This window comes from Colius striatus, chromosome 3 (genome assembly GCF_028858725.1).
Source record: "Colius striatus isolate bColStr4 chromosome 3, bColStr4.1.hap1, whole genome shotgun sequence".
Classification (NCBI taxonomy): Eukaryota; Metazoa; Chordata; class Aves; order Coliiformes; family Coliidae; genus Colius; species Colius striatus.
Genome location: NC_084761.1, coordinates 60,031,821 through 60,047,358, shown reverse-complemented (window position 1 = coordinate 60,047,358; position 15,538 = coordinate 60,031,821). Strand labels below are relative to the sequence as shown.

The 15,538-nt window shown below is 40.1% G+C and overlaps 1 protein-coding gene across 2 annotated transcripts in view; it reads right to left on the bottom strand.

The window, feature by feature from the left end:
• Nucleotides 1-654: 654 nt before the first annotated feature.
• GALNT7 (polypeptide N-acetylgalactosaminyltransferase 7) overlaps nt 655-15,538 on the bottom strand; it is a 73,917-nt gene continuing 59,033 nt past the window's right edge. For both annotated transcript variants that reach the window (XM_061992689.1, XM_061992690.1), the window contains exons 7-12: nt 15,373-15,490; nt 13,370-13,492; nt 10,111-10,329; nt 7,850-7,948; nt 5,431-5,559; nt 655-2,737 (exon numbers count right to left, since the gene is read on the bottom strand). In XM_061992689.1, the coding sequence (XP_061848673.1) occupies nt 2,600-2,737; nt 5,431-5,559; nt 7,850-7,948; nt 10,111-10,329; nt 13,370-13,492; nt 15,373-15,490 (826 nt within the window). In that variant the 3' untranslated portion in view covers nt 655-2,599. The remainder of the gene's footprint in view (nt 2,738-5,430; nt 5,560-7,849; nt 7,949-10,110; nt 10,330-13,369; nt 13,493-15,372; nt 15,491-15,538) is intronic.

Below are 15,538 nucleotides of genomic sequence, written 5' to 3'. Positions count from 1 at the left end.
TGTAGATTTCCACATGTAGATTTGCTCTTAGGCCAGAACTTGTGTCTTCCATGTCCCAATTTAATTGCATACTCTTTTGCTAAGAAACTTGCTCAGGAAAAAAAAACTCCAACAAACCCAACATGTTTGTTCATGGAAACACAGAGAGATCAAGATAAAATATACAGTCAAAACACTAGCAGCTGGCCCTGACCTTCAGTTTTACTTTAGGAATCATTTTTGAGTCCATTTTCTACGAGTATATTAAATCTACCTAATTAGATCAGGGCAGGTGATACAAAAATCCAAATGTGTCCATGAGGTAGCTCTCAGTGGGAATTTAATTTTTCATTTCACTGGAAAAAAAACAAAACAAAACCAAACCTGAGTCCCTGAAGATGCAACAAAAGGTACCCTAGATAAAAATGAAAATAAACCACTTTTAATATTTGTAAGTTTGTAGCATTGAAGTTGTCTAGGTTTCGAGAGATGGGGTTTCTATAAAGAGAATAATCCATTTTTATTCTGTAAAAGTATAGTAAACCCAAAAATCCAAATATTTTATTTTCTTCACCTAAAAAACAAGCAACCCATAAGGAAGATATACACAGGTTTCCCAGATTTATCCCTAATAAATTTTTTAAAGATTTATACAATTTCTACAGAAACATACAGTGTATCAAAATCTGCATAAATCAAATTTATAAAATATGTAGAAATGCATAGTGATATTATCATCAACTTACAAAGTAAGAATATGGGAATTATTTTTCTTTTCCAAGCTGGCTATAGTAGGAAAAAAATCATTACAGCAACAGCTTCTTATGATCTCATGTTTTGTAAGGTTTCATCTCACATACAAACTCATATTCACATACAGCATCGGCTTTCAACGAATTGCACAAAACACCCAGTTAAAACGCACACCCGCACAATGTATGTGCCACCACTCTTCCTCTTATGCATAGTCGTATGATTAATCTACTCAACACACAAAAATGGAGTCAGTTTTCATACACACAAGGAACAAGTACCGGTGCACACCCTTATTTTCCTTTTTTCCCCCCAGTTTCTCCCTCTTTTATTTTCTATTTTCCATAGCTCTGAAAGGATAGTTGAGAAGTTTAAAGAAACTAGGAAAGATCCAAAACTAATAGATCAGTGCAGACAGCCCTAAAAAAAATCAAATTCTGTCACCAAATATGATACACAACCCTTGTTAACATCAATGGAAGCTGCATGCAACGCTATTCTAGATTCCAGAGAAGTCTCTAGTCATATTCAAGAGTGTGACATGTTATAAGCGTAACTCTTACGAAACCAGTACACCGATGTCAACAATTAACAGTCACAAAATCTGGAATGAGGAAGGGAGGGTAAGTCATTTCTCCTCCACCTCTCTGTTCCTTCAGAGTAAATATTTATACTCCTAAGGGAGTTTGCATCAACTCCTTTCCAGAACAATGTTAGAAACTTCTTCACATTCTATTCTACACACTGTAGCACCAAGCGTTTGTATTTCATGTTTGTAATCCCTCAGGAGAAGTTCCCAATGACAAAAATAAGAAGGAAACTAGTACGAATAAATGCAGTTTCAGGATTTCCATTTCTCTTTACAAACTTAAATCTGACATCTGAACTAGTCCTTGTAAAGAATTACACAGGTGTGTTAAGAAGCCTGATTTTTTTGTCTTCCCAATTAAAAGTTTTAGTCCACCCCTAAGTGATTTCCATTTAAAATAACAATATAAGCAAAGCATTGGATTATTTCTAAGTTTTACATGATTGTGCAGCTTTATTTTATTAAAATCATTTTAATGTAAGGCATGGTTTAAACAAGCAGGTTAGTGCTTAGAAATTCTGAACTGGAATTGCAAGTGTGTTTGCTTACTCCCGTTGAAGTATACCACATCAGCACTAAACTCAACACTAAGCTCTTCCTCGCACTGTACATAGTGTCCAGTCCAAGCAGAGCAGCCAAACTGACAATCTGTCTTCATTAACACAATAATTACACGGGGTGGTATGCTTGGTCCCTACCCCTGGTGACAGCTAGGATAAATCCATTGTATAATATCCAACAAATGCTCTTCTTGTGAAAGAGAGAAATGAAAGAGGCACTAAATATGTTGAAAACCACTTTCCAAAAAAGCAGCATGATTGTGAGAGAAGGCCACCCTGGCTAATAACCTGTGGCAGTGCTTAGTAAGATGTAAAATTAAATAAAAATATACAACAGGTTGATAATCACCAAGTTCTATGAAAATCTGGTTACTCCAACCTTTTCAAGTGTGTGTAAAAAAACTGCCTTCAGACCCCTGAGTGTAATCCCAAAGAAGACGACAACGCTTTTAACTATGTTCCTATGAAACATAGCTAACAGCACATTAATTTACCAATATCTTAAAACAAAAAGATGTAAACATCTACAGAGTTTAAGGTAAAGCAGTTTTGTAAACATTAACTGCGGATGATAATGTTATTGTAATAATCACAGTTTGTCTATGTCCTTCATCCAAGCCGGGAGGCTCGCAGCTGTACAAAGTTAATAATTGCAGCAGTTTTCAGGCTATTTTCAGTCCTGTACAAATTAATGTGTCAGTAGGTAGGTTTTGTCTGTCTACACGCTAAGGATGTTGTTCATTTCCCATTTTTGTGTTGCTTTACTGGAGTCACACTCTGAAATGAAAACTTGATGGAGGACTTCGGAGCGATCCAAGCACTTCCCCGATGGAATGTGGGTAAATCTGTGCAGATTCTGGAAAACAAAACCATCAGGAACATGTGTTGGTTTCTGGGTTGGTTTTTTTTTTTTTTTTTTAACATTTTCTTCATGACTGCAATATAACTACCTACAAAACCAGGTTTCAGGGTCGCAGAACAGATCAGTTCTATACTTATCTTAGTCTTTGTTAAACCTAGACTTTCACAGCCCTTGTATTATGAAAGGTTTGATATGTGTAGGTCCACTTGAGATGCCTCCCATTTCCCTTAGGCAACAAACTGCTGAGAAAATGAGCAAAACCGTGTCTACAATTCTTCTGGCATTTTCATCCATCCTATAACCAAACCAAAGGATTATCTCTCAAGGACAGCTAACTCACTGGGTGGATGAGAAGTGACGTCGCTAGGCAGATCCTCCTTCAGTTAGCCCCCACATAAAGCAACTGCCCAGCACTAAAATTACTCACGCTGGGGAAAAACAAAAAAAGCAGTAACTTTGCATCCGCTTTGAGTGGTAGAAGGAAGAGAAGAGGCTATGAGAGCAATTCTGGCCTCCAGAGCTACGGAAGGCTGCCTAAGTAACTGCAGACCTATCGTGTCTAGCACATTCAGGCTGACACTCACATGTCTGGCTCCTTCCATGTCCCCTCTGTGCTGCCGTGCCTGAGCCTCACGGTTCACAGAGCAGCCCATGGCTCCTCTCCTGCTTGCTGACCCCTTGTGCTCGGTGCAGCCCCAACCGACTGCCTGGCTGCATCTGGGCTGGAGAGCAACAGAACTGAAGAAAACACGGGGCACTGCAGTGTGCCCACATCTGAACATCCAGCTTCTGTGGCACAGGACCCTCTCCATCACCTCACCACTCCCATATCAAAACACTGGTTCAGCTCGATACCTGCTCCTTCCATGCAGCCAGATGTGGGTGGGGGTCCTCTGCTTGGAGAGGTAAATAGATGTCCCAACACAAGCACAACAGGCGGATCACTGCCAGCCCTGTTCTTCATTTTACTTCTGGGCACTGAAGCCCTGCTGCTGCTCAACAGTCAAGTGGCTTGTCAAACTGGCACACAAATGTTCATTCCAGAAACAATCAACCGACCAAACAGATAAAATCTCCTGGCAGCTTTCATTTACATGAGGCTACAACATTTTTCAGCAGTTCATAAGCATTTCATTCCTTACACCCTCCTCATTAGAGGAAATGGTCATATTCTCTCTACTGCACAGTAGACTGCTAAATCTCTAGATTTGCTTGGTTACATATCCTTGTTGAGCCTTTCACTCTCATCCTCCTCCCTTTTTCCCCCCCTTCTAGAAACCAGTCAGTGTTTTGTTCTACAGCCCAGACCATGCCTACTGGGCTTCCTTATAACTGGTTGTAATAAGCAAACAATTGCAAGACTTGGTACCACTGTGAGGAAAATGGAGTGTAAACCCAAAAGAGAAATCTTTTGCAAAAGAAATGCTTAGAGAAGAGCCAAGTAACATGGTGGGACACACTGGAATGGTTGAAGAGTTAACAAGTGAGTTATTTATTTACTTATATCTCTGTATTTCTCTCTCATGTATATGTATGCTATTCTAACATTAAAGTATAAGTTAGCAAACACTGAAACACTGCTTATTGATTTTTAAATTTCAGGTTTAAAGAATTTTGTCTATCTATATGGCACAAGAAATTTGGGTGGAAATGGCACTGTGGTGCTTGCTTTAAGCTAATATCAGAAAAACTGGAATGGCTTAAAGGATAACAAACAAGTTTCACTGCACTCAACAGTGTCCTTCAGACAAACACAGTCCAGATAAGCAGCTAATGAATTAGTAAATATGCAATATGCTATGTAGACTGAAGAAAAATTGATACAGAATGGTTTCTTGGACACAGAATCAAGTCACATGTGGCTATAGCCAAGCCTTATACTATTGTCTCATTTTTAAAAGACAAATCAGAAATGTAACCCTAGATATTTTTTAAAGTAACACCTTCAAAACTAGTATTAATAGAGGAATTACAGATGTTGTGACTAAACAGAGCCCTCACATGTGATTCAGCCAACATTCCACATCTTTATTAAAAATTTATATTTTGCAATAGCATTATAATGGTGCCACACCCAGAATTCACAAGAGCATGTTATGAGGGAACAGCTAATGAATAGGAAAAAGAAATGCTGAAAAAAGCAAAGACAACACAAAAAGGCAAAGAGTAACGCTACGTTTACCTATTCCTATCTAAGACTAAAAAGATTTTATCTCTTTAAACAGAGCAACACTTCAATTCAGACCTCTCAAAATACCTAATATTGACCCAAGCTGTTAAATGCACTCCAGCATTTAAGCAATCTTCTCACAGCATGCATTAAAGAAACCTTCTTGGCAGAAAGCATACAGGCAGAGAAGGCACTAAAAGCTTTTAGAAACTCTGTCACTGGTAGCAGACATCCTCTTTGGTTCCTCTGAGACAAGGGCTAACTCCTAACGTACCTGTGGCAGCACATGTAGCCTCATGAGACTTTCCTTTAAGATTTTGCTGCAGAAAAGCATCTTTCCCTAGAGGAAGTTTTCCCAGCAAGCATAAATTCCCAAGACCATGCAATTAACAACTTCCTCTAAGATTCAGTTAACCTTGTCATAGATCTATGTTTTCAGATACACATCATGTTAAAAAGGTGCAAAAAAACAGGATGCAAATTGTAATTTCTTTTCTGACATGTATCTGTTGCATACCTTGAAGTATTGCCAGTCCTTGTGTTCATTCTGATTACAATGTATAATCAAAACTTTGGATCCATCCAGTCCTTTAGTTAAGCACTGATCGTACTGCATGAGTTGATTAGCTTCATTGATTCTGAAAAGCTAACAGAAAAAAAATCCCACCTGTTTAGAAACACTGAAAACATCAACAAGACTGCACCATCAAAAACATCCTCTGGTGTTATTACACTTGTCTTTCAGGAAGGTTCTTTATTCTACATGATGTGATAGTACAAGTTTGTTACAACATAAAATTTCATGGATAACTTTCCTGTAGGACTTAGAAAACTTAAGAAACTTACTTAGCAAGATAAAAATGATAAAAATAAAGGGATTCCTGTTTGGGAGACTTCTTAAAGTGTTTGATTAAAAGCTTCCATATGATTTTATGGTCAAACAACCCACTATTATTCAAAACATCTGGTAGCAAGACCTTGGTCCTGGACTGTAATTTCATGTGAAGACAGCAAAACTTTGGCCTTTTATCCACAGAGGAAATCAAACAATTGCATCCAGATACAAAAATATTAGCTACTTCTTACAAAAGAATTGTTACAGTGGTTTTGGGGGAATATATACAGAAAAAGCACTTTAGTGAACTTTTTCATTAAATATCAAAATAAAACAGACAGTGGCTACTAAGAGGTAGCCCAAATTTGATTTTCAAAAGCATCATCCTGCACGTGATATCATGGCTGCTGTGATAATAGTGGTTCAAGTCTACATCAGCATAAAAAAAGATTTTAAAATCTGGAAAGTTTTCCAAGTAAAAAAGGAAATGTAAAGACAGAACAGCATGTTTGTGTGGTAATGTTGGTAGGTTTGTGAAGATACAGGTCAAACACAAAAGCAGCTTGGAGTGCAACCATCTATTGTCTCCAGCATTCTCCTGGAGAAACTAGCTGCTCATGGCTTGGACAGCCATGCTCTTCGTTGAGTCAAAAACTGGCTGGATGTCAGGGCCCAGAGGGTGGTGGTGAATGGAGTTAAACCCAATTGGTGGCTGGTCACCAGTGGTGTTACCCTGGGCTCAGTGCTGGGGCCTGTTGATCTGCATGAGAGGTTCAAGTGCGCCCTCAGTACGTTTGCAGATGACACCAAGCTGGGCAGGTACAGACATGCTTGAGGGCAGGAAGGTTCTTCAGAAGGACCTGGACAGGCTGGATAGATGGGCTGAGGCCAACTGTGTGAGGTTCAACAAGGCCAAGTGTTGGGTCCTGCACTTGGGCCATAACAACCCCATGCAATGCTACAGGCCTGGGGCAGAGTGACTGGAAAGCTGTCCAACTAGAGGTGTTAATGGACATGAGCCAGCAGCGTGCCTAGGTGGCCAAAAAGGCCAAATGTAGCCAGCAGGACTAGCAAAGTGACTATGTCCCTGTACTCAGTGCTGGTAAGGCCGCACCTCAAATGGTGTTCAGTTCTGGGCCCTCACTACACGAATGACACCGAGGTGCTGGAGCATATCCAGAGACAGCCAATGAAGCTGGTAAGGGTCTGGAGGACAAGTCTTATGAGGAGCGGTTGAGGGAACTGGGGTTGTTTAGTCTGGAGAAAAAGAGGCTAAGAGAAGACCTTATCACTCTCTACAACTACCTGAAAGGAGGTTGTAGTGAGGTGGGGGTCAGTCTCTTTTCCCAAGTAACAAGTGACAGGACAAGAGGACATGACTTCAAGTTGTGCCAGGGGAGGTTTAGATTGGATATTAGGAAAAATTTCTTCACAAAAAGCATTGTCCAGCCATGGAACAGGCTGCCCTGGGTGGTGGTGGAGTCACCATCCTTGGAGATTTTCAAAAGATGTGGGACTTAAGAGACATGGATTAGTGGCGGATGTGGCAGTGCTAAGGTTAACGTTGGACTCAATCTTAAGGGTCTTTTCTGACTCAAATGTAGAATCACAGAATCATTTATCAGTTCTGTTCTACCAGAAGCAGAGACAAATTTGTATTCAATTTCTCGTCTCCTGTGGTGGAAGATGTGTTACTGCATAAAAGTGCAGTTAGAGTAAATCAACTTTGTGAAGCCAAAGCAAGTAACAGGGTTATTTCCTATAATTATTAAGTGAAGATAAATGATGAATCAGCAGCAATGCTAAGAGTTATTCTGATGCAGTGATATGGTTGCTTTAAAACACATTTCTTGCTTCCTCACATACTTGCTTCCCTGAAGAGGAGATTATGAATTTGGCTTTAATTTTGTACCATTTGCGTTTGAAATTATATTTTCAGATCCCCCATACTTTTGCAATGTCAGTATGCTTATGGAAAATCCCTAACTCCCATCTTTGTAGCTGGCACCTATGTGAATTTATGTGCAGGCTTAACAGAAAACTGGCCAGTTATCATCCACAGCAAGCGATTCTCTTTCAGGCTTGCCTCCGAGCTCCTTACCTGATTTCCTCCCATTCTGTGGCATGGCCCAAGCTCAACAATCCCACCATTGGTGTGCCCCATGCTATCGATGCAGTAAGAGGTTTCAAGGCCTCTAATCTGGAAAAGAGGTTTTGTAGTCTTAAATCAGTCTCAAGGTAAAAATAAACATGAAGAAGTTCAGAAAATTCCCACTTATCTCGCAAACCAGAAACAGATATCTGACAGAAAGAGACAAATCTGCATATAAGTACTGATGTTAATCATTCTGGGAGGTGGAGCTTCAAACTATCCCTGCTAATTTGCAGTCGCTGATGAGCTAGAGTACATTGATGCAGCTAGAGCTGCAGAGCTCAGCTCAGATCCAAATTAATGACACCGAAATTAGGACTTCCAAGTATTTTAATTTATTCAATCTCCTGTCAAAGCATGTTCAATCTCTCAGGTCTTCATAAACAAAGCAGGAGCTCAGCTAAGTCACTCTCATCTTGTGGATGAGGGAAAGGGGACGCAGAGAAGCTACACATGGCAGTTACTAACTGCAAACAGGCACAGCCCACTGACCCAGCTGCTCATATGTACCGTCTGGAGCAGCAATTACACATAAAAAAAAAGAGAGAAAGTTGATGAGGGGCAAGCACAGGCATAAAGAACAAAAGTCCTGTCAGAAAGCATTCCTCAGCTGCTGATTATCTCATCCCCTTCTCAGAAGGACCAACAAACAGCTTTACAAAGGCTTTATGACACAAATAACATTTTTTCCAGACGTATTTTCTTTGCCAGAGCCTCTTTCTTCTTTGTGACAGTAGAATAAAGTCTGGAGGACTAAGCTTAGACTTGACTTCCAAAGAGCGTTAGGGAAGATGAATCCCCACACTTTCATTCCTGATGGTTTGGAAATGCAATTAGTATGGTGTTACAAATGGGGGAGGGGGGAAGGGGGGTGGTGGAATTCCTTAGATATATCAGCTAGTGAAGAAGAGTTGAAGAAAACTTCAGAGAAGTCTCTGAACTTCGAACTTTCCTGTTGCTTCACCCAAGCAGCTTGCTTTATCAGGGACGATTTCCCACAAGGTGGCCATCATTATTTTATCATCTTCAGCTAATTTCACCTCAGTGAACAGTAATATATAATGTGCCTCCTGAATCCTTTCTGTCAATTCAAAATGAGGTCTAAGGCTAATGTAGTAACTGATGCTCTGTGCCTCTGTGCTAGCTTTTAGGTAAGAAATGAACGTGGCATTGTTCAGATGGTCTCTTGGATACAAGACTATTTGTACTCCCTTCCATGACACACATGCTCCATATCACTAATTTCTCATAGAAGTTAAGAGATGACACTTCTGTACTTTCTAATGCTCCTTTGAAATTACAATAATGGGTCCAACATATCTTGGGAAAGGAGATTGTTTAATTTTGTGGGACATAGGAGTGCTCCTCTGTACTCCTGTGATTTTCTGATTTTGCCTTCACAATCTGCAAAATTGAAATTAATAGGAGAGATGGGACAAGTCTGGAATCAATTGAAAAGGGAAAAAAACCTGAAAGCAGGCATGAGATGTGCAGTAAGAGAGAGATCTTCTCAAGGTGTGGGCTAAATGTCAGAACAAACCAGGCAGGGTTCAGTGAGGTGTCCTGCACTAACCTGGTGACACGCTGTCTCTCTCTGTCAACCACACAGAAATGCCAAATTTGTAACCGTATTCTTAATTTAGCAAAGTTGTTCTCAGACACAAATGCTGGAAGTCACTGTTAAGAAATCCTATCAAATTATTACATGCAGGTAGGATACTTAGTGAGGCTCTAACTGTATGAGTACATCCCAGGCTTGTAAACTTAAGCAGGATGTACATCACCTGGATTTCATGACCTATCCTCTAAGCCTTCACAAAAAAAAGATCTTCATCTATTAATTTTCACCAATACTCTGACACACACATTTTTTGTTTAAGAAAAACAAACCTTAAATTCCAACTATGGAAAAAAGAGCTTTAGACCCAACTGAACACAGGGCTAGAGATAACATCGTCCTTTGTGGACCTGTGAGGCTAATTGAACAACAACAACAACAACAAAAACCACACCACTTGAAAGTATTTCCAAATCTCTTTTCCCCAGGGTTCTATCTCTATAGCTCTCTGGCTAGTATCATATACCTTAATATGGCAGTAATCAAAGAGGCCGTTCTCAGATTGATGTCAAGTAACACTCACTTCCTTTCACATTTGCCATTTTGAAAAAAAAGCTCCTAAGATAAATTGAGGTTTATGTGCTGTACTTACCTCTCCCCAGTCCACATTTTTAGGTGGTAAGGGATAATATGAAGGTATGTCATACGCTATTTCTTCCATAAACCACTTAAAACTTTTGCAGTTGTGATCTTCACGGAATTTTTTCAGCTCAGATATGTCTCCATAGGGTAGAGCTTTTGTCTCCGGCCGACTGGCATAAAAATAATCTTTGTATTCGTCCCACCACACTTCCACAACTCTGACATAGTTCTGTGAAGAGCAAGGACATTGCTGTGACCTCAAAGCACACACAACAGGTCAGACAGAACTGCATGTTAATTCCAGAAATGTAAGGATTTCTCCTCTTAAAGTGACAGCATGGGATTACTGTACAGCACCAATAATTTGCCACCTTCAGACGATTATCCATGAAACATGACTATTACTTTCAAATGATAGCTTAAGACTGAAGCGAGCAAGATAAAATGGTTTGCTTAATGACAGCAGGAACTCTTTTTCTAAGCTTAGAAAATGTTTATTTGAAAGCAAAGACTCTTCAGTTATGAGTGTAATAAAATGTTGCAATCATTTGCTGTGTGCCAGGGCTGCAATTTAAGAGTTTCTGTTCACTTTCTACATTTTTAATACAGAGAATAATACACAATGGTCCATCAAGGGTGAAAAAATTAAGTCTTAAACAGGTCAGGTATGATACACCAAGGAGATTTTATCTTCTTAAGTAGTTCATTGCTGCTTGGAGACAGAGAAAAATGGATAGCTTGCCTGGTGAACGCACCTCTCCCTCGTATCTTTTTTCTGTGTCTTTAATGACTCTTATCTCTACATTACCTGTACATGCTCCAGATATACATGCCACTTTGTACTGTTCTTCTAGGACTAATGACCTGGTGTTAAACCAGTCTTAACAGGTCTGACTAAAGGCAAAAATTATTGTTTTACTTTATTCCACATCCAGCATAAACTGAACAAAGCTATAAAAAAACATGTTACTATGGGGAGAGGAGGGTGACCAAAGAGGAAGAAAGCTATTTCTGCATTCTCCCTTCTACTGAGAAGAAACAATATTTAAGAACACTCAGCTGTGTTTTGCTGTATTCGGTAAGCAGATGAGCAGACTCATGTAAAGTTCTCTAGAGACTGAGTTGGGTTTGTGTAGAGCTGTTTCTCTTGGTAACAGAGGGAGGGGTTATAAGAGTGGCCCCCTTTAAGAACTTGCTTCAGACTCCCCCTGGCTCTAAGTTGGACCCACCTTCAGCCTGGCCAGGCCTGTCTGGCACCTCTGCCATCACTATTTAAGAAGAGGAATCTGCAGTGGGAGAGATCTGGAAGGAGTGGGATGAGAGAGAAGTGAACATGCAGACCCCAAGGTCAGTGAGGAGGAGGTGTCCTGGAGCAGTGACTCCCCTGCATCCCATGGTGAGACAGCAGCTGTTTCCCTGCAACCCACAGAAGGCAATGGTGGAGCTGAGATCAGCTGGCAGGTTGTGGAGGACCCTGAGGCAGAGGGGTGGCTGTGCACAGAGGAGCTGTGACTCTATAGGAGGTGGTGTTGGAGCAGAATGTGCCTGAAGATTGCAGGCCACAGAAGGGACCCATACTGGGGCAGTCTGTGAGGAGCTGCTGCCCTTGGGAAGAACTCATGCTGGAGAGGTTCTTTAGGGACTATGTCCTGTGGGAGGGACCTTGCTTTGGAGCACAGGAAGAACGTGAGGAGTCTTCCTCTGAGAAGAAGTGGCAGAGACCATCTGTAAGGAACTGACCACATCCCTCATTCCCTACTCCCTGTGCTACTGAGGGGAGAAGGAGGAAGAGTCATCAGGAGCAGTGAGCTGACCCTGGGAAAGAGGAGTAGGAAGGAGACCTTAAATGGCTGATTGTATTTTCTTGTCATCCTAATCTAGTTTTCTGATTTTTTTTCTGTTGATGGCAGATGAAACTGATTTTGTTTTCTTTCCCAAGCTCAGTAGTCGAGTCTGTTTTGCCCAAGAGCATAACTGGTGACTGAGCCCTCCCTGCCCTTGTCTCGATCCACAAGACCTTTGGTTACCTTTTCCCCATCCCACCATGGAGTGGGGTGAAGGGGAGGAATAAGGGAATGTCTGTGTGGTGCTTTATTTCTAGTTGGGCTTAAACTACAACAGATATGCAGTAAATATTTTTTATCAGCTTTTCAGAAGAATGAAATGGTTTCTGTAACTTCACACAAGACAAACAAACGTCTTAAATGAGCAATGGAGTTTATCATTTGCTATCCTGTCTCTCAATGTCCTGTCTATACTCCCAGCTATGCTCATTTCCACCTATCCTCCCTTGTACTGGTCCTAGTGCTTGTTTGATCAAAATGTTACTCAATTCACATTGCTAATAGATGCCTTTTTTTTGGTGCCAGGTTAGTTTTCTACCATTAAGCTAGGCTGAGAGGTTTCCTTTTCAACAAAACCAACGGCTATACTGACTCCAGCCATATACTCTGTCATTGTCACAGGTTACATCTAGGAAAATGGCTCTGGGATTGGAATTTACCAATAATTGGGTCTTAGGGAACAGAATTTACCAATGGCAAAACACTTCACAAGAGAAAGCTTAAACTAGGCAACAGGAAAACCTAATAGGAAGGTTGTCTCTCTTCCTGCTGGTAGATACAATCTTATATGAAATTATTTTCCTTGACTCAAATTACCTCTTCAGATATAGGCAGCTGGCTCACTCTTTTCTTGAGGTGATCTCTACTTTTAATGTCATGGCTTGAGCAACACTTCTGAACCTGCAAGTTGCCTAAGGAGTTACCAGCTTTTGTAATGAAGTGCAGAATATGCCATTTTCCCAGGTGCCAATCACTGCTTCTTAATTAGCAAATGCAGCCACAAAGGTCTGTGAGATGCATTTGTTATGTCAGCCTAGGATCACACCCTATCGGGCCAAAGGGGGATTTCAAATCCATGACCATCATCCAGGAGTGTGTTGTAGTTACTAGAGCTGCTTGTACTTCAGTTAGGCACAGCACAGCAAAGACTTGGGACACTGACAGTAAGTAATAAGAAATCTCATTTGCACCTCAAAGATGGCAAGGGATTGTGCAAAAAGATGGGTTCCAGGAATCTCTACTCTTAACAACAGTGGGACTGGCAACAATGTTTTCCCTCCTGTGGGGGCAACCATCTTAGGTTTAGACACCACATAGCTTTGGACGAAGTGCTCTCCAAATTGCTACTGGTAATTTAAATAGATTTATCTAAAACTGTAGTTACCTAAATTAAAAAACTACCTTCAAGTTGCATCAAAACGGTACCTTTAATGTAGGAGAAGACCCAACATACACAGGAGGTGGATTTCCTTGCCAACCCTGGAGACGATAAATGTGTCCAACACGAGAACAGGGAACAAACAACAGTTTTCCCCCACACTGCCAGATCTACAAGTTAAAGCAAAAGTATAGTCAATATATATGCACAGATATTTAAGGCAGACAAACAGAACATTAATTACAGAAGAAAAGTCAATGACTTCTGTTACTATACCAACTGTGTACATATTCAAATAGTTTCACTTCAGTTGTAAGCATAAACAGGGTGTCTGAAATGAAAGGCTCTATTGAAATGAAATTAATCAATGAAATTATTTTTAAAAAGCTTTTGAAGAAGTTTGCTATCTCAGCCCACTGATATTTTAAAACAATAGTAATGAATTAATGCACAAAATCTGAAACTGGGTAATTTTTACTCTGACAGATTTATTTATTTTAAAATCTTATTAAAGCAATTCATGTACCATCACAAAGACGGGTTTTAGTTAGATGCCCATTACATTAAAGTTTTTCTCACTAAAGACTAATAGGAGATAAAGATGTCTTTGGTAATCCACTTTTCCAACTACAAACAGATTTTTCTGTAACTATACTAGCTGAAAATAATAATAAAAAAAGGATAAAAGGTATTACTATTCTGAAATTCCCTCCCTCTCTCTCATCCTTGGACAGTCCATTTATGGGGAAAACATACCTCAATATAATTTTAGGTTGCTTATAGTTTTAAGGAGTTTGAAATTTAGCAGCAAATCCAAATTCAAGCTAAATTTGGGGATGTTCCAAATTAGTCCAAATTCTGGTTTAACAGAATCAGTAAAGATTAGCGGAATAGTTTGCTTCCTGCATTGCATCATCATATTAAATTTCTTAAGTTTCATCAAAAAAGCCTCCTCAGATATGCAAGGGTGTTAAATTTGCTGCCTAGGAGTCAGCATGTAAGACCAATAAATGTGAGGAGTTTTGAAGACTGCTTGTGATCTACATTAAACCAATTTGGAGGTCTCTACATAAATCAGCACTTGAATTACAAAACTACTATATATAATTTCAATCACGATTTGTCTCTAAGCAAGATAGAGAATCAGAAGGATAAAGAGCCCATATGTGTTATGTCCTCTGTAACTACCTTTTGCATATGGATTTACAGCCGAGCAAGTGCACTGAAAGCTTTCCTCAAAATCAGGAAGAGCAAGAGAAGCTAGGGGAGTTCTGAATGCACTAGTAAAATTCAGCTAGGGTTTCACAGAACTCTGCTGAGGATATTGGATGTCTCCACTTTGGTTTGTTAATTGGGACAGATTCCTGCTGTCTGCCACTTGTGTCATTATGAATACTGATGCTACAAGAAGCTAATGATTATCATCTTACGTTTCCTGCTAACTGAAGAGCATGCATATGCCTAGGAGTGAAAATAACATCTTGTGCAGTGATTATGAATTATGCAGTTAGCGTTTCAATTATGATGATTTCTCTTGTGAAGAAGTTCTTGAAATTTTGAAAAGTATACGAAATAATTTTTTCACCCATAAAAATGGTAGAGAGGAGGAAACCATGGCAAATACCTTTCTCTTGTGGCAGTTTACACTTTACAGGCACCTATGCCGAATGCTACTTGTTCTCCATAATCACTTTCATCAGAAACATTTTTCTATATTCACCATGAGAGCACTTAGTTCCTCCCCCTGCCTCGTCCCAATGAAATCTGCCAGTCTGGTTTCAGATTAGATGTTTAGGGATGTGTGTGATCCCAAACCATTAAAAAAATCTGGATTACCCAGCACCAGGCCACCTCTCTGAACATTTCTGCCCTGAGCCCACAAGGAAACATCAAGGACACACATCTTTGCCACATCTCCTCACAAAAAAAGCCTCCTAGGCTTCATGAGGCAGAGGTGCAAACCAGAGGCAGGCCTGTCTGAATGCCAAACACAAGTATTTAGAGAAAAAAGATCTACTGAAGTGAATTAGTTTTCAATATTTGGTGTTACCTTGTAAGAAATTTCAAAATTTTCACCACCCCAAATCTGAAGCCCTGGATCATAGAGACCCAGTTCAAAGAAGAAATCTCGTTCAATGGCAAATAATCCACCAGCCATTGCAGGGGACCTGAAAGAGAAAGACAGTGTAACTCCTTCTGTCAAAAAGGATATGATA